Source organism: Bos taurus, chromosome 17, assembly GCF_002263795.3.
Source record: "Bos taurus isolate L1 Dominette 01449 registration number 42190680 breed Hereford chromosome 17, ARS-UCD2.0, whole genome shotgun sequence".
NCBI classification, from domain to species: Eukaryota; Metazoa; Chordata; class Mammalia; order Artiodactyla; family Bovidae; genus Bos; species Bos taurus.
The window spans coordinates 69,663,123-69,676,883 of NC_037344.1; the positions used below are offsets into that span (position 1 = coordinate 69,663,123).

The 13,761-nt window shown below is 52.2% G+C and overlaps 1 protein-coding gene and 1 long non-coding RNA gene across 3 annotated transcripts in view; one reads left to right on the plus strand and one right to left on the minus strand.

The window, feature by feature from the left end:
- OSBP2 (oxysterol binding protein 2) overlaps nt 1-13,761 on the plus strand; it is a 153,615-nt gene that overhangs the window by 23,249 nt on the left and 116,605 nt on the right. The window contains exon 2 of one of the 2 annotated variants that reach the window (NM_001192252.3): nt 2,113-2,321. In NM_001192252.3, coding sequence (NP_001179181.1) covers nt 2,113-2,321 — 209 coding nt within the window. Of the gene's footprint in view, nt 1-2,112; nt 2,322-4,426; nt 4,544-13,761 lie in introns of those variants that run through there. The other variant, XM_024977147.2, reaches the window with a different exon arrangement.
- LOC132342647 (uncharacterized) lies at nt 453-1,470 on the minus strand. The gene is made up of 2 exons (XR_009491119.1): nt 1,295-1,470; nt 453-792 (listed from the first exon to the last, which is right to left on the minus strand). It is a non-coding gene; the product is annotated as an uncharacterized lncRNA (long non-coding RNA).

Genomic DNA, 13,761 nt, shown 5'->3' on the forward strand with positions numbered 1-13,761 from the left:
GACATTACTTTGTTAACAAAGGTCCGTCTAGTCGAGGCTATGGTTTTTCCAGTAGTCACGTATGGATGTGAGAGTTGGACTATAAAGAAAGCTGAGCGCCGAAGAATTGACGCTTTCGAACTGTGGTGTTGGAGAAGACTCTTGAGAGTCCCTTGGACTGCAAGGAGATCCAGCCAGTCCATCCTAAAGGAGATCAGTCCTGGGTGTTCATTGGAAGGACTGATGCTCCAATACTTTGGCCACCTGATGCGAAGAGCTCATTCATTTGAAAAGACTCTGATGCTGGGAAAGATTGAGGGCAGGAGGAAAAGGGGACAACAGAGGATGAGATGGTTGGATGGCGTCACCGACTCGATGGACATGAGTTTGGGTAAACTCTGGTAGTTGGTGATGGATAGGGAGGCCTGGCGTGCTGTGGTCCATGGGGTCACAAAGAGTCTGACACGACTGAGTGACTGAACTGAACTGTGATAGGGGGACCACCGTCCTCCAAGACACCTCGCCCCATTCCCTGGGAGGGAACATAGCAAGTCCGGTCAGTGACAGGGTCCTGTCCTGGTGGCCCGCTGGGGTCGCCTGGGAGACTGGCGCAGGCAGGCTGTGGAGCAGGCCCCTCTGTCTGGTGCTGTGGCGGGTCCCGACGCTGTTCTCGGTGTTCATCCTCTTCCCCTCCCCCGCTGGCCATTCTAGGTCCACCGCAGCCTCCGCCAGCACCCAGCAGATCTCACCTATGCTTGGGTTGGGTGCTTCTCACCCCCAGTGTCGTTCAATGTCAGCCGCACATCATCTTCTCTAAGGAATGTAACCAAAGCAGGAGAGAATCAGAAACAGCAGCAGCTGTTCCAGTGAAAGATGAACGTCTTGTGTCATTTGACTCTAGAACTGGTAGAAGAGTTGAGAGAGTAACAGGTGATGAGCAGCCAGGGAAAGTAAGTGAGCGCTGAAGAGCAGCAGAATTGCCACAGGGACTCCAGCACCGGCAGGGCTACGGGCTGACCTTGTCCCCACCCCCTCTGTGGACAGAGCTTTGGTTTGTTGGGGAGGAGGACTGGTGTCTGAATTTCCAGTGAGTGTCTGAGGAGTGAGTTAAGTAGATCCAGTCATGGTAGTTGGAGCTCAGTTTTCAGACATTGATCACAGTTGGAAATGGCCCAGGCCTTAGTCACCTCTGCTTTTCCTTACCTTTTTTTTCTAAGCTTTTTATTTTATATTGGAGTGTAGCCAATTAACAGTGCTGTGATAGTGTAGGGGGACAGCAGAGGGACTTAGTGATACACATGCATGTTCCCCTTACTTTGGTACCGTCAGCTCCATGATCTTGTAACCAGCACAGAGTAGTCCCTTGTCACTGGGGGTACTGGATCAGCCCAGCCGTTGCCCTCATCTCCTGGGGCTAGAAGAGAACGGTGGTTTCCTTGCTCTTCAGGTCTCAGTTCCCAGGTCATTCCTGGCAAGTGGTTGGGGGGGCCCTCCAAGTCCACCCCCTGGGGTTCCGGGTCTCTAATCGCAGTTTTAGCAGTGGGTTCCCACCATGCTCCAACTCTGTGGTTCTGAGACTCGGTGGAAAGAGCCTGGGGTGGAGTCAGAAGTCTACGCTGCCTGGCAGGGCCCTGGCTGTCTCCCCTCTCCATTTCCCGGTGTCTGCAAGGGCTCAGAGCACAGCCAGCATGCCCTGCACGTGGCCCTGACGTGGGCCCTCCTCCCTCAGCCCCTCTCCCCACTGAGAGCACCCCCCGCCAAGGCCCAGCCTCTACCAGTCAGTCCTGAGAGGCGTTCTCTTCTAGCACTGGCGTCAGGGCCGCGGCCAGCTCCAAGGGTCCGAGACTCCAGGGATGGGCCTTGAGGTCTCTTCTTCAGTCTGGAACAGCAGTCCCCAACCTCTTCAGCACCAGGGACCGGTTTCGTGGAAGATAGCTTTCCCACAGACCTGGAGGCGGGGGATGCTTTTGGGGATGATTCTAGTGGGTTACATTTATGTGCACTTTACTGGCGTTATTATTCCATCAACTCCACCTCGGATCATCAGGCATTAGATCCTGGAGGTTGGGGACCCTTGGTCCAGAACCACCGAGTCTGGGAGCCTCATGCCATCCCTCCTCTCGCATCCCACAGAAATCAGGGGGAAATGGCCCACACCTGCCGTGGCACCATCAACCTGTTCACCGCGCACTTCGACACGGAGGACTCTTGCGGTATCGTGCTGACCAGTGGGGGCAGGACCTACCACCTCAAGGCCGGCTCGGAGGTGGAGCGGCAGCAGTGGATCACCGCCCTGGAGCTGGCCAAGGCCAGGGCTGTCCGCATGATGAGCAACCACTCAGGTAGCCAGCGCTCGGCGTGGCGGGAGCACGTGCAGTGTCACGGGTCTGGAGGCCGAGGGAGCTGAGAGTGTTGGGGGGACGATGGTGACCGACCGGCAGACCCACCTCGCCCTGCCCACTCAGCTCCGCGTCCTCAGCAGCCGGATGGACGTTAGACGGCAGGGGTGGCCGGCAGTTCTCGGGGTGGGGATGTGTGTGGTGGGCAGGGCTCGGTGTGCCTTTCTTGGGTCAACCCTGGTTCCTGGGCTTCAGCAGAAGCTTTGGATGCTGTGATGGGTCAGCTCCAGAGGCAGAAGGCGGGGCGGGAGACCAGGATGGTGGGCTTGTGCCTCAGGCCAGACTTCCTCTGAGGTCTGCTTCGGAGACTGAAAACCATTTAGCCAGAGCTGCCCCCTTCGCCAAGGTGGAAGGTTGGCTCAGAAGTCCTAAGCAAGACATTTTATATTTTACTCTCATGCATTAATTTTTTTACCATGTAATGTCTTACAAGATTCGTAAACCAACAGTTTCAAAGGCGCATGCTGTGAAGTCTGCCCTTGACTCTCTGCCCAGCTGACCACCCTGTTCTGCCACACAGGGGCCACCGAGCTTCCGGGATCGTGTGTCTTTACGTGTGTATATTCAAATAAGTACATTTTTTTTGGCTGCACCGTGCAACCTGGGGGATCGTAATTCCCTGAGTAGAGATTGAACCCGCACCTCCTGCATTGAAAGGCAGTCTTAACCACTGGACTAAGGGGAAGTCCCACAAATAAGTACTTATTTTTAAAAAGTGCAATCCCCCACTTTGCTGTTTGTTTTTTTTTTTTTTCTGTTTAGCGATAGTAGATCTTGGGATTTCTCCCTGTGAGTGCATGAAAAGCTTCCTCCTTGTTTTTGCAACACTGCAGTGTCCCTGCGCTGGGGTCCCGCCAGCACGAGCCTCTCAGTGCATGTGGAAGGCAGGTCACTGAATGTCAGTCCGACCTTCTGTTTTGGTCTCCACTAGTTAGAATGTGGGTCCCCCTTACCATGATGACTCTCTTCCTTGGGATCCACACTCTGGTGTTTGAGTGTGTCAGCAGCGATGCTGAACTTGGCAAGGGGCTCCCCCACCAGCCGATTGTGTGCCTCCCAGCATCCTTCCAATTCAAAGATTTCTAAGTCAGTGGGATCCAGTCCGCCTGGGTTCAAACCGTGGCTCCCTTCATGGCTGTATGACCTTGGTCAAGGTGCTGCTTTCTGATGGGCTTAATCATAGAACCACCCCCTTGGAGGTGTGGTGAGGGCTGACATAGTGGGTGATATGAACCTGGCACATGGCTTGGCAAATGCTTAACGGAAGTCAGCTGTAGTTACTGATAATAGTCACCTTGGCAGCTTTAAAATAACACAGACTCCCAGGTCACTGGGCAGTGATAAATCTGAATGAATGAGAGCAGTGTTGGGAATGGGGTGGGCAGAGGGCACCTGCAATCTCCCTGGATAAGATTGCCAAATGTTCGTAAATACAAATAGAGGCCCCCGAGTTTCATTTGAACTTCAAACACACAACAAATAATGTTTTAGTGTAAATGTGTCCCGTACAATGATCAGGGCATACTCATACTGCAGTTTGTTTATTGTTATTCAGATGTAAAGCGTCTTTGGCCTTTCATCGGCCTGCATTTAGCTGCATCTTGCGGGGACGTGACGCTCAGCCCGCTTGGGAGCGTCTCAGTCGGAAACCAGAGCACGTCCTTTCATTTGACACAGGAGGGCGCCAGAAGACGGTTCATTGCTTTCCTTGCTCCTGAATCGGTGCCTGAATCAGTTCCCGAAGCGCCAGCCGCTTGGCTGGCGTGCCACGTACCTTTCGGGATTTGTGAATCATTTTCAGATCTTCAGGCCCGCCTCCCAGTGGGTGCCAGGAGGTTGTGAGCCGTGAAGCCACCGCCGGACACCCCTATCTCGCGCCTTGCTCCCACCATGGGGTGGCTAATCCAGCCCCTCGGGGGCTCCCTCTCCTGCCCTGCTCCCCCAGGCTGACCTGCCCCCACGTTGATGTCATAGCCCTATTCTGATATCACAGCCTGGGACTTGGAATTACCCCGGGCCACCCAGATTCTGCCCTTAGAGCAACCAAGGTGGGCGTTCAGGCAGGGGCTGCAGGGGGGTGGCTGGCCGGTGGCCCTGGGGGCTGAGCCTAAAGAACATCTGGGCAGCCTGCCGTCCTAGAGCTTCAAGATGAAAATCCTCTAAAGGTAGGACCTGGAAGGCTTTCCTGCTGTCCCTGTTGGCTGTGATCCCTCCAGGTGAAAATAAATCCCTGGGGAGTCGGGAGGGGGCTGTTGGGGCTCTGGAGAGAGCCCCTGGAAAGCCTGCTGCCTCTGTGCCTCGGCTCGCACGTGGCCTGGAGAGAGAGTCGTCTCTCCTTGGTCCCCTCGGCACTCCTCTCATTCAGAGGAATGGCTTCCTGAAATGGGGGCTTCTGGCTTGTTGAGTGGGTGGGAGGCGCTGCTCCTGAGTGCTCGGAGAATGCTTGCAAGTACTGAGCCATGGCTTCAACCGTGGCCACCCCCAGAGGCTGAGCGGGGGTGGGGTGCGCTCGTCTCAGGACAAACGGAAAACACGGCCACATTCAAGCTGTTACCCCTCAGATTCCCAGGTCCCCAGAAGGAGAAGCCTCATCTGCTGAGGTGGGCAGGTTTACTGAAGTCTTTCACGAGCTGATTAAGGTAGTAAAATATTGACTGGCATGGATTAGACAACAGCAACAGTACACACGCAGACACACGCACACGCACACATACACACACCCAGAAACACTTCTCTGTAACTTAGGTGGGCACGAAGGCCACTGGGGTGAACACGTTGAAATTCTTAGGGGAGGACCATCGAGACTCTGACGACATGATCAGGTGGTGCTCAGGAACTCCCATTTTAAATGTACACATTTCTGTTTTAAAAAAATAATTTTTTATTTATCTTGGCAGCTCCAGGCCTGAGTTGCAGTGCCCAGGGTCTTCAAGCTTTGTTGCGGCACGCGGGGTCTTTAGTTTCAGCGTGTGAACGCTTTTTTTTCCCCTAAATTTTTGGTTGCCCTGAGTCTTCATTGCTGCACACAGGGGCTACTCTTCATTGCAGTGCACGGGCTCCTCGTTGCAATGGCTTCCCCGGTGGCGCTAGCGGTAAAAGGCCCGGGCAGTGGCACTCCACTCCAGTACTCTTGCCTGGAAAATCCCATGGGTGGAGCCTGGTAGGCTGCAGTCCACGGGGTCGAGAAGAGTCGGACACGACTGAGTGACTTCACTTTCACTTTTCACTTTCCTGCATTGGAGAAGGAAATGGCAACCCACTCCAGTGTTCTTGCCTGGAGAATCCCAGGGACGGGGGAGCCTGGTGGGCTGCCGTCCATTGGGTCACACAGAATTGGACACGACTGAAGCGACATAGCAGTAGCAGCAGCCAAAGCAGGAGATGTAAGAGATGCGGGCTCGATCCCTGAGTCAGGACCCCTTTTAGGAGGAAATGGCAACCCACTCCAGTATTCTTGCCTGGAAAATCCCATGGGTAAAGGAGCCTGGTGGGCTATAATTGACAGGGTTGAAAAGAGTCAGACATGACTGAAGTGACTTAGCACTCTCGCAGAGCACAGGCCCCAGTCGCAAGGGGTTCAGCAGTTGTGACCCATGGAGTCAGAGCTCACAGGCTCTAGAGCATGGGCTCAGCAGTTGTGTCTCATGGGATGAGTTGCTCTGCCGCACGTGGAATCTTCCTGGAGTGGGGATTGAACCTGTGTCCCCTGCACTGGCAGGCGGATTCCTATCCACTGCACCACCAGGGAAGTCTGTGGTATGAACTCTTAGTCGTGTCATGTGGGATCTAGTTCCCCAGAGGGATTGAACTGGGGCCCCCTGCACTGGGAATTTGAAGTCTTAATCTCTAGACCATCAGAGAAGCCTGAGAAACCCCATTTTTAATATGCATTCCAGGCAGTGCTCCTGTCAGCCCCCCACGGATCTCCTTTGAGAAACACGGTCTACTCAGACTTCCTGGATGGCTTGCTGCAACCGTCTTGCTTCCCCCATTTCCAAACTGCACGTTTTCCATGGAATGAGGGTTTAATTCTGGTTTACTGCCATGTATTTTTTTTTTAATGAACGGGATCCAGAGAGACGACGGGCAGTGTGGGGAGTCCCCCAGGGGCACTTGTACCTGTATCCTTGGCCGCTGTCTTCCTGGTGTGGGTGAAGCCTTCTCTCCTCCTGAGAAGAGGGACTGTGTCCGTACTGGGAACGCTGCGCCCTTCGCCATGAAGACTCTGGCTCCACGGTCCTCACCTGGACTGAGAGAGTGGGACTGTGGGTGTGAATTGTGTTTCACCGAAGCTGATAGCAGCGAAAAAGGCGTTGCTGACCAGAGGGTTTGGCTTCCGTTTCTCTAGTGGCCCCAGGATGAACATTCATTGGTACTGGGGGCAGGGGGGTGGGCAGCCACTGCTCATCGATAGGTCAGCAGCTCGAGGTGGGAATTCTCTGGTCGCTCTGGCTGTGGATCCGGGGCCCCCAGAATGCCACACGGCCCTCTGTACAGATAAACAGATCTGTGCCCAGTTTGGCAGGAGGTGGGGAGGTCTGCTTCTGGTTTCTAGCCCTTTGGATTAGGCAGTGTCCGGCGTTCAGGTGTTCAGGCCTCGAAGCCCCTGGTGGTCTCAGCACTTCCCAGTGCTTCTAGCCCAGGTGAGAGGCAGGCCTCTCCTGGCCTGTAGTCCTTGGCTCACAGGTTGCGGGACAGAGGGGCTGAGCCCACCCAAACCCTCTGAAACGTGTATGAGTCAGCTTCTCTCTCCCTCAAACTCTTCTCTGCCCTGACTCACATCTGGGCCACTTCATCCAGTAAGACCTAGGGAGGCACAGGGTGGGGGCAGCTAAGATTTCCCCTCAGCGATGCCAGGACAGGAAGCCCAGCTCACCCCACTCCACTTCACAGGCCCACCCTGGTATCGGGAGAGAAAAATCTGTGCTCAGTTTGAGAGGTGAGTCACTGGGGGGGTTTTGTCAAAATCGAGGCCCAGCCTCCTCATCCTGAGGGCTCTTTGCAGGAGCGCCCGTCGCTCTTACTTTGCAGGGGGTGTTTTGTGAAAATCGAGGCCCAGCCTCCTCATCCTGAGGGCTCTTTGCAGGAGCGCCCGTCGCTCTTACTTTGCAGGGGGGGTTTTTGTGAAAATCGAGGCCCAGCCTCCTCATCCTGAGGGCTCTTTGCAGGAGCGCCCGTCGCTCTTACTTTGCAGGGGGTGTTTTGTGAAAATCGAGGCCCAGCCTCCTCATCCTGAGGGCTCTTTGCAGGAGCGCCAGTCGCTCTTACTTTGCAGGGGAGGGTTTTGTGAAAATCGAGGCCCAGCCTCCTCATCCTGAGGGCTCTTTGCAGGAGCGCCAGTCGCTCTTACTTTGCAGGGGGGCGGTTTGTGAAAATCGAGGCCCAGCCTCCTCATCCTGAGGGCTCTTTGCAGGAGCGCCAGTCGCTCTTACTTTGCAGGGGGGCGGTTTGTGAAAATCGAGGCCCAGCCTCCTCATCCTGAGGGCTCTTTGCAGGAGCGCCAGTCGCTCTTACTTTGCAGGGGAGGGTTTTGTGAAAATCGAGGCCCAGCCTCCTCATCCTGAGGGCTCTTTGCAGGAGCGCCAGTCGCTCTTACTTTGCAGGGGGGGTTTTTGTGAAAATCGAGGCCCAGCCTCCTCATCCTGAGGGCTCTTTGCAGGAGCGCCCGTCGCTCTTACTTTGCAGGGGGTGTTTTGTGAAAATCGAGGCCCAGCCTCCTCATCCTGAGGGCTCTTTGCAGGAGCGCCCGTCGCTCTTACTTTGCAGGGGGTGTTTTGTGAAAATCGAGGCCCAGCCTCCTCATCCTGAGGGCTCTTTGCAGGAGCGCCCGTCGCTCTTACTTTGCAGGGGGTGTTTTGTGAAAATCGAGGCCCAGCCTCCTCATCCTGAGGGCTCTTTGCAGGAGCGCCAGTCGCTCTTACTTTGCAGGGGGGGGGTTTGTGAAAATCGAGGCCCAGCCTCCTCATCCTGAGGGCTCTTTGCAGGAGCGCCAGTCGCTCTTACTTTGCAGGGGGGGTTTTTGTGAAAATCGAGGCCCAGCCTCCTCATCCTGAGGGCTCTTTGCAGGAGCGCCCGTCGCTCTTACTTTGCAGGGGGTGTTTTGTGAAAATCGAGGCCCAGCCTCCTCATCCTGAGGGCTCTTTGCAGGAGCGCCCGTCGCTCTTACTTTGCAGGGGAGGGTTTTGTGAAAATCGAGGCCCAGCCTCCTCATCCTGAGGGCTCTTTGCAGGAGCGCCAGTCGCTCTTACTTTGCAGGGGGGGTTTTTGTGAAAATCGAGGCCCAGCCTCCTCATCCTGAGGGCTCTTTGCAGGAGCGCCCGTCGCTCTTACTTTGCAGGGGGTGTTTTGTGAAAATCGAGGCCCAGCCTCCTCATCCTGAGGGCTCTTTGCAGGAGCGCCAGTCGCTCTTACTTTGCAGGGGGGGGGTTTGTGAAAATCGAGGCCCAGCCTCCTCATCCTGAGGGCTCTTTGCAGGAGCGCCCGTCGCTCTTACTTTGCAGGGGGGGTTTTGTGAAAATCGAGGCCCAGCCTCCTCATCCTGAGGGCTCTTTGCAGGAGCGCCCGTCGCTCTTACTTTGCAGGGGGTGTTTTGTGAAAATCGAGGCCCAGCCTCCTCATCCTGAGGGCTCTTTGCAGGAGCGCCAGTCGCTCTTACTTTGCAGGGGGGGGGTTTGTGAAAATCGAGGCCCAGCCTCCTCATCCTGAGGGCTCTTTGCAGGAGCGCCCGTCGCTCTTACTTTGCAGCTGCAGCAGCGCCTTGTGTGGAGTTGTTGCTCAGTAAACACGTCGGTTCAAAGAGGCATGAAAGCCTCAGGAGGGTGCAGGTGGACTCAAGGATGCTGCGGAACCCAGGGGACGACAGAAGCAGACAGAAGTCTCAGGAACCGGCCCATACCTGTCACCAGTTATCAACTCAGTCTTGTTTCTTTGTCTCTGCTCTCTTCCCTAACCTTGCATCATTTTGAATATTTGTCAACATTTCAGGGTGTGTGTCTAAAAGATAAGGATGCCTTTTTAAAAAGGTTAATATAGTCAAGGTACCGTTATCATATCTGAAAAATTAACAATGCAGTGCACTGAGGCCTTTTTAAAGGAACTTGTACTCTCCCTGGTGACTCAGAGGTCAGGAGGGAACTAGAAAAGGGGGTCGGGGCCTGAGAAAGGGGGACACACACGTGCTTCCAGCAGAGAAGGCTGGGCTCTCTTCAGAGTCTGAAGAAACCAAGGAGAAAGTTAGTGTCTCTGGGAGAGAATTCTGGCCCTTCCAGAAGAAGCAGGAATTGGCACAGGGCACGGCTTCCTGGAAGGACAAAAGACCTCAGAGGGCTCGGCCTTGCCAGGGCTTGCAGGGTGGGGAAGGGACGTGAGTTGGAGTCAGTTCTCAAGTATCCTCTTCAGCAAAGGCGAGAGCCACCAGGAGGGAACTTTGCAGAGCGACAGTGTCCTGTTGTGTAAGCGGTGTTGGCAGTTTGGATTCAGATGTGACCCTGTGCCCACACAGATGGCAGCGGCTTACCCTGAGGGACTCATGTAAGTCAGTGCTGGCGGAAGAGGCTCAGGGTAACTGGGTCACTCTCCAGCGAGTTGGAATGTACGCGCAGAACGCAAGCAGGTTGACAGCTCAGCTCTCAGGGAGGCTGAGCTGGGTTTTCAAAGCGAGGGCGGTGTTTGTTCCAACTCTTCCCAGAGACCCTCTGCCAGCTGGCAGAGCCCAGGAGCCCATGGCCCAGAGGTGGTCCCCTTATTTCAGTAGAAAAAGAAGCATTCTGAAATGTCTGTACTGGAGGTGGACTTCGTATGAGGATTAATAGGTCAGAGTCGTTTGACCAGAAAGATAAACTAAAGAGTCACTTGTCTGCATTCCGTCCATTCTTACCATTAAGATGCTTAAGCATCATTTCCTGCCAGGGCAATTATCCTGATACTAATTGTTTCCTTTGTAACTAAAGGGCATAATAGCACTTATCTTTGTAATTATCAGATTGAGAAGGCTCATGCTTTGTTGCCATTTAAATGTTAACCTACTTGTGGATCTGTGGGCATGAGCACCGGTCTCTGACGTGGGTGGGGTTGGCAGCTCGTGTTGTCACTAGTGGTAAAATACGTGACCCGAACCCAAGGTGAGCTGGGATGGGACATCTTCCTGGGTTCCTTCTGCACTCGACTTTGCCAGCTTGAGCTTTGATTTGGAGAGAAACTTACAAAGCTCAAGGCTAGGTATTTGGGGCTGTGGCATCAGCAGGTGGGCAAGTTCACCCCGACAGGGGGCATAGCTGAGTCTCATTTGCATGACAGTGTGCAGGGCTGTGGCTTAGTAAAGGGGGCACAAGATTTGGGACCCTAATTTTGCCTTGAGTCATTGTGTAGCTTAAAAACAAATTTTGAAAGTTGGTTTACAATGTTATATTAGTTTCAGGAATACAGCAAAGTAATTCGGTTATATATATATATATATGTATGTATGTATGTGTATTCTTTTCCAGATTCCTTTCCATTATAGATATTACAAGATACTGAATGTAGTTCCCTGTCCTGTACAGGGAACTTATTACTTATCTAGTAATAGTAGTGTGTATCTGCTAATCCTAAACTCCTAATTTATCCCTGCCCCCCCCCCCACACTTTCCCCTTTGATAACCATAATACTATTTTCTATATTGGTTGTGAGTCTGTTTCTGTTTAGTAAATAAGTTCTTTTTTTTTTTTTTTAAGATTCCACAAATAAGTGATGTCACTTTTTGTCTTTCTCTGTCTTACTTTACTTAGTATGATAGTCTCCAGGTCCACGCATGTGTTGCAGATGGCTTCATTCACTCTTTTTTGTGGCTGAGTAATACTCCACTGTGTACACACATATATATTCCTTATCTTCTTTACCCATTCCTCTGTCGACAGACACTCAGGCTGCTTCTATGTCTGGCTGTTGTGACCAGCGCCGCTGTGAACACTGGGGCACCCATACCATTTTGAATTAGAGTTTGTCTTTTCCGTTGTGTAACGAGCTTTTAAAATTTACTTAGTTGCCGCCCACAGGATCTTCACTGCATCATGTGTGATCTCTTGTTGAGGTGCAGACTCCCAAGTTGTGTGATCTCTTACTGAGGTGCACAGACTCAAGTTGTATGATCTCTTGCTGAGGTGCACAGACTCCCAAGTTGTGTGATCTTTTGTTGAGGTGCAGAGACTCCCAAGTTGTGTGATCTCTTGTTGAGGTGCAGAGACTCCCAAGTTGTGTGATCTCTTGCTGAGGTGCACAGACTCCCAAGTTGTGTGATCTCTTGTTGAGGTGCACAGAGTCTCAAGTTGTGTAATCTTTTGTTGATGTGCAGACTCCCAAATTGTGTGATCTCTTACTGAGGTGCACAGACTCCCAAGTTGTGTGATCTTTTGTTGAGGTGCAGAGACTCCCAAGTTGTGTGATCTCTTGTTTGAGGTGCAGAGACTCCCAAGTTGTGTGATCTCTTGTTGAGGTGCACAGACTCCCAAGTTGTGTGATCTCTTGCTGAGGTGCACAGACTCTCAAGTTGTGTGATCTCTTGTTGAGGTGCACAGAGTCTCAAGTTGTGTAATCTTTTGTTGACGTGCAGACTCCCAAATTGTGTGATCTCTTACTGAGGTGCACAGACTCCCAAGTTGTGTGATCTCTTGTTGAGGTGCAGAGACTCCCAAGTTGTGTGATCTCTTGTTGAGGTGCACAGACTCTCAAGTTGTGTGATCTCTTGTTGAGGTGCACAGACTCCCAAGTTGTGTGATCTCTGGTTGAGGTGCACAGACTCTCAAGTTGTGTGATCTCTTGTTGAGGTGCACAGACTCCCAAGTTGTGTGATCTCTTGTTGAGGTGCAGAGACTCCCAAGTTGTGTTGATCTCTTGTTGAGGTGCAGAGACTCCCAAGTTGTGTGATCTCTTGTTGAGGTGCACAGACTCCCAAGTTGTGTGATCTCTTGTTGAGGTGCACAGACTCCCAAGTTGTGTGATCTCTTACTGAGGTGCACAGACTCTCAAGTTGTGTGATCTCTTGTTGAGGTGCACAGACTCCCAAGTTGTGTGATCTCTTGTTGAGGTGCACAGACTCTCAAGTTGTGTGATCTCTTGTTGAGGTGCACAGACTCCCAAGTTGTGTGATCTCTTGTTGAGGTGCACAGACTCCCAAGTTGTGTGATCTCTTACTGAGGTGCAGACTCCCAAGTTGTGGCACTCGGGCTCTGCAGCGTGTGGGATTTCAGTGCCCTGACCAGGGTTTGAACGCGCGTCCCTTGCACGGCAAGACCAATTCTTAACCATGGACCACCGGGGAAGTCCCTTCGTTGTGTCACTTTTGACGAGGCCCTTAACCTCGTAAGACTACATTTCTTTGCCCGCAAAGGGAGGATCATTTGCTGTGTCTTCAGGTAGTCTGAGGGTAAGTAATGACCATTGGCAGGGGCGTCCAGCAGTGGAGATGGCCACTGTAGAGGGCAGTGCCACCAAGCGCCCAGGTGTCAAGCTAGCCAGGTGGCTCTTGCTGGGAATCTGCCATTTTCCCAGGACCATTCTGTGAGACTGCCTGAGGTAAAAAGGGTGTTCTAAACATTTCTGCTTTTTAAGATGAAAACCTTTATTGTTTTGTAAAAAGATTGAATGGAAAAAGAAAAGTGCAAACCATACTGGGAAATGAACAAAATGGAGAAAAATTTCAACTGTACTAACCTAGAAATGATCACAGTTAAATCTTTACTGAACAGCATCGCAAACATTAATTTATGCATACAGATGCATTTTTATATGTAATTTCACACTACTGGAAAATTCACAATATTCAATATTGAAACTGGTTCATTAAATTCAACACGTTGCAGACATTCTGAGCCAAAAAATATGCATCACTGTTTATTATGGAAGCTATCCTATATGTTTCACGCATGTGTATCTAACACACTTATACCATACATAGCCCCACGTTCTTATCACTCACCTTCCAACAATTATCAATTCATGGCCAGTCGTATTTCACCTCATCCCATCTTCTGGTAACCCTCCATTATTATTATTTTTATTGTGATAGATGCACATGACACAAAATTCACCATTAGTGACACTTAGCACACTCACAGCATCGTGCAGCCGTCACCTCTAATTCCAGAACACTTTCATCATCCCCAAGAGGAAGCCCCATGCCCATTAGCGCTCACTCCCTGTTCCCCACCTCCCTCTGCTCCTGGGAACCACTAATCTGCTTCCCCACTGTTATTTTAAACCAAACCCCATCTGCAAATATTTCACATGTCTCTCTAAAACCCAAGGACTCAGCGCTTCCCTGGCAATCCAGTGGTTAAGACTCCAGACTTCCACTGCAGGGGACGAAGTTTCAATCCCTGGTCTAAGATCCCACGTGCTTCACAGTGT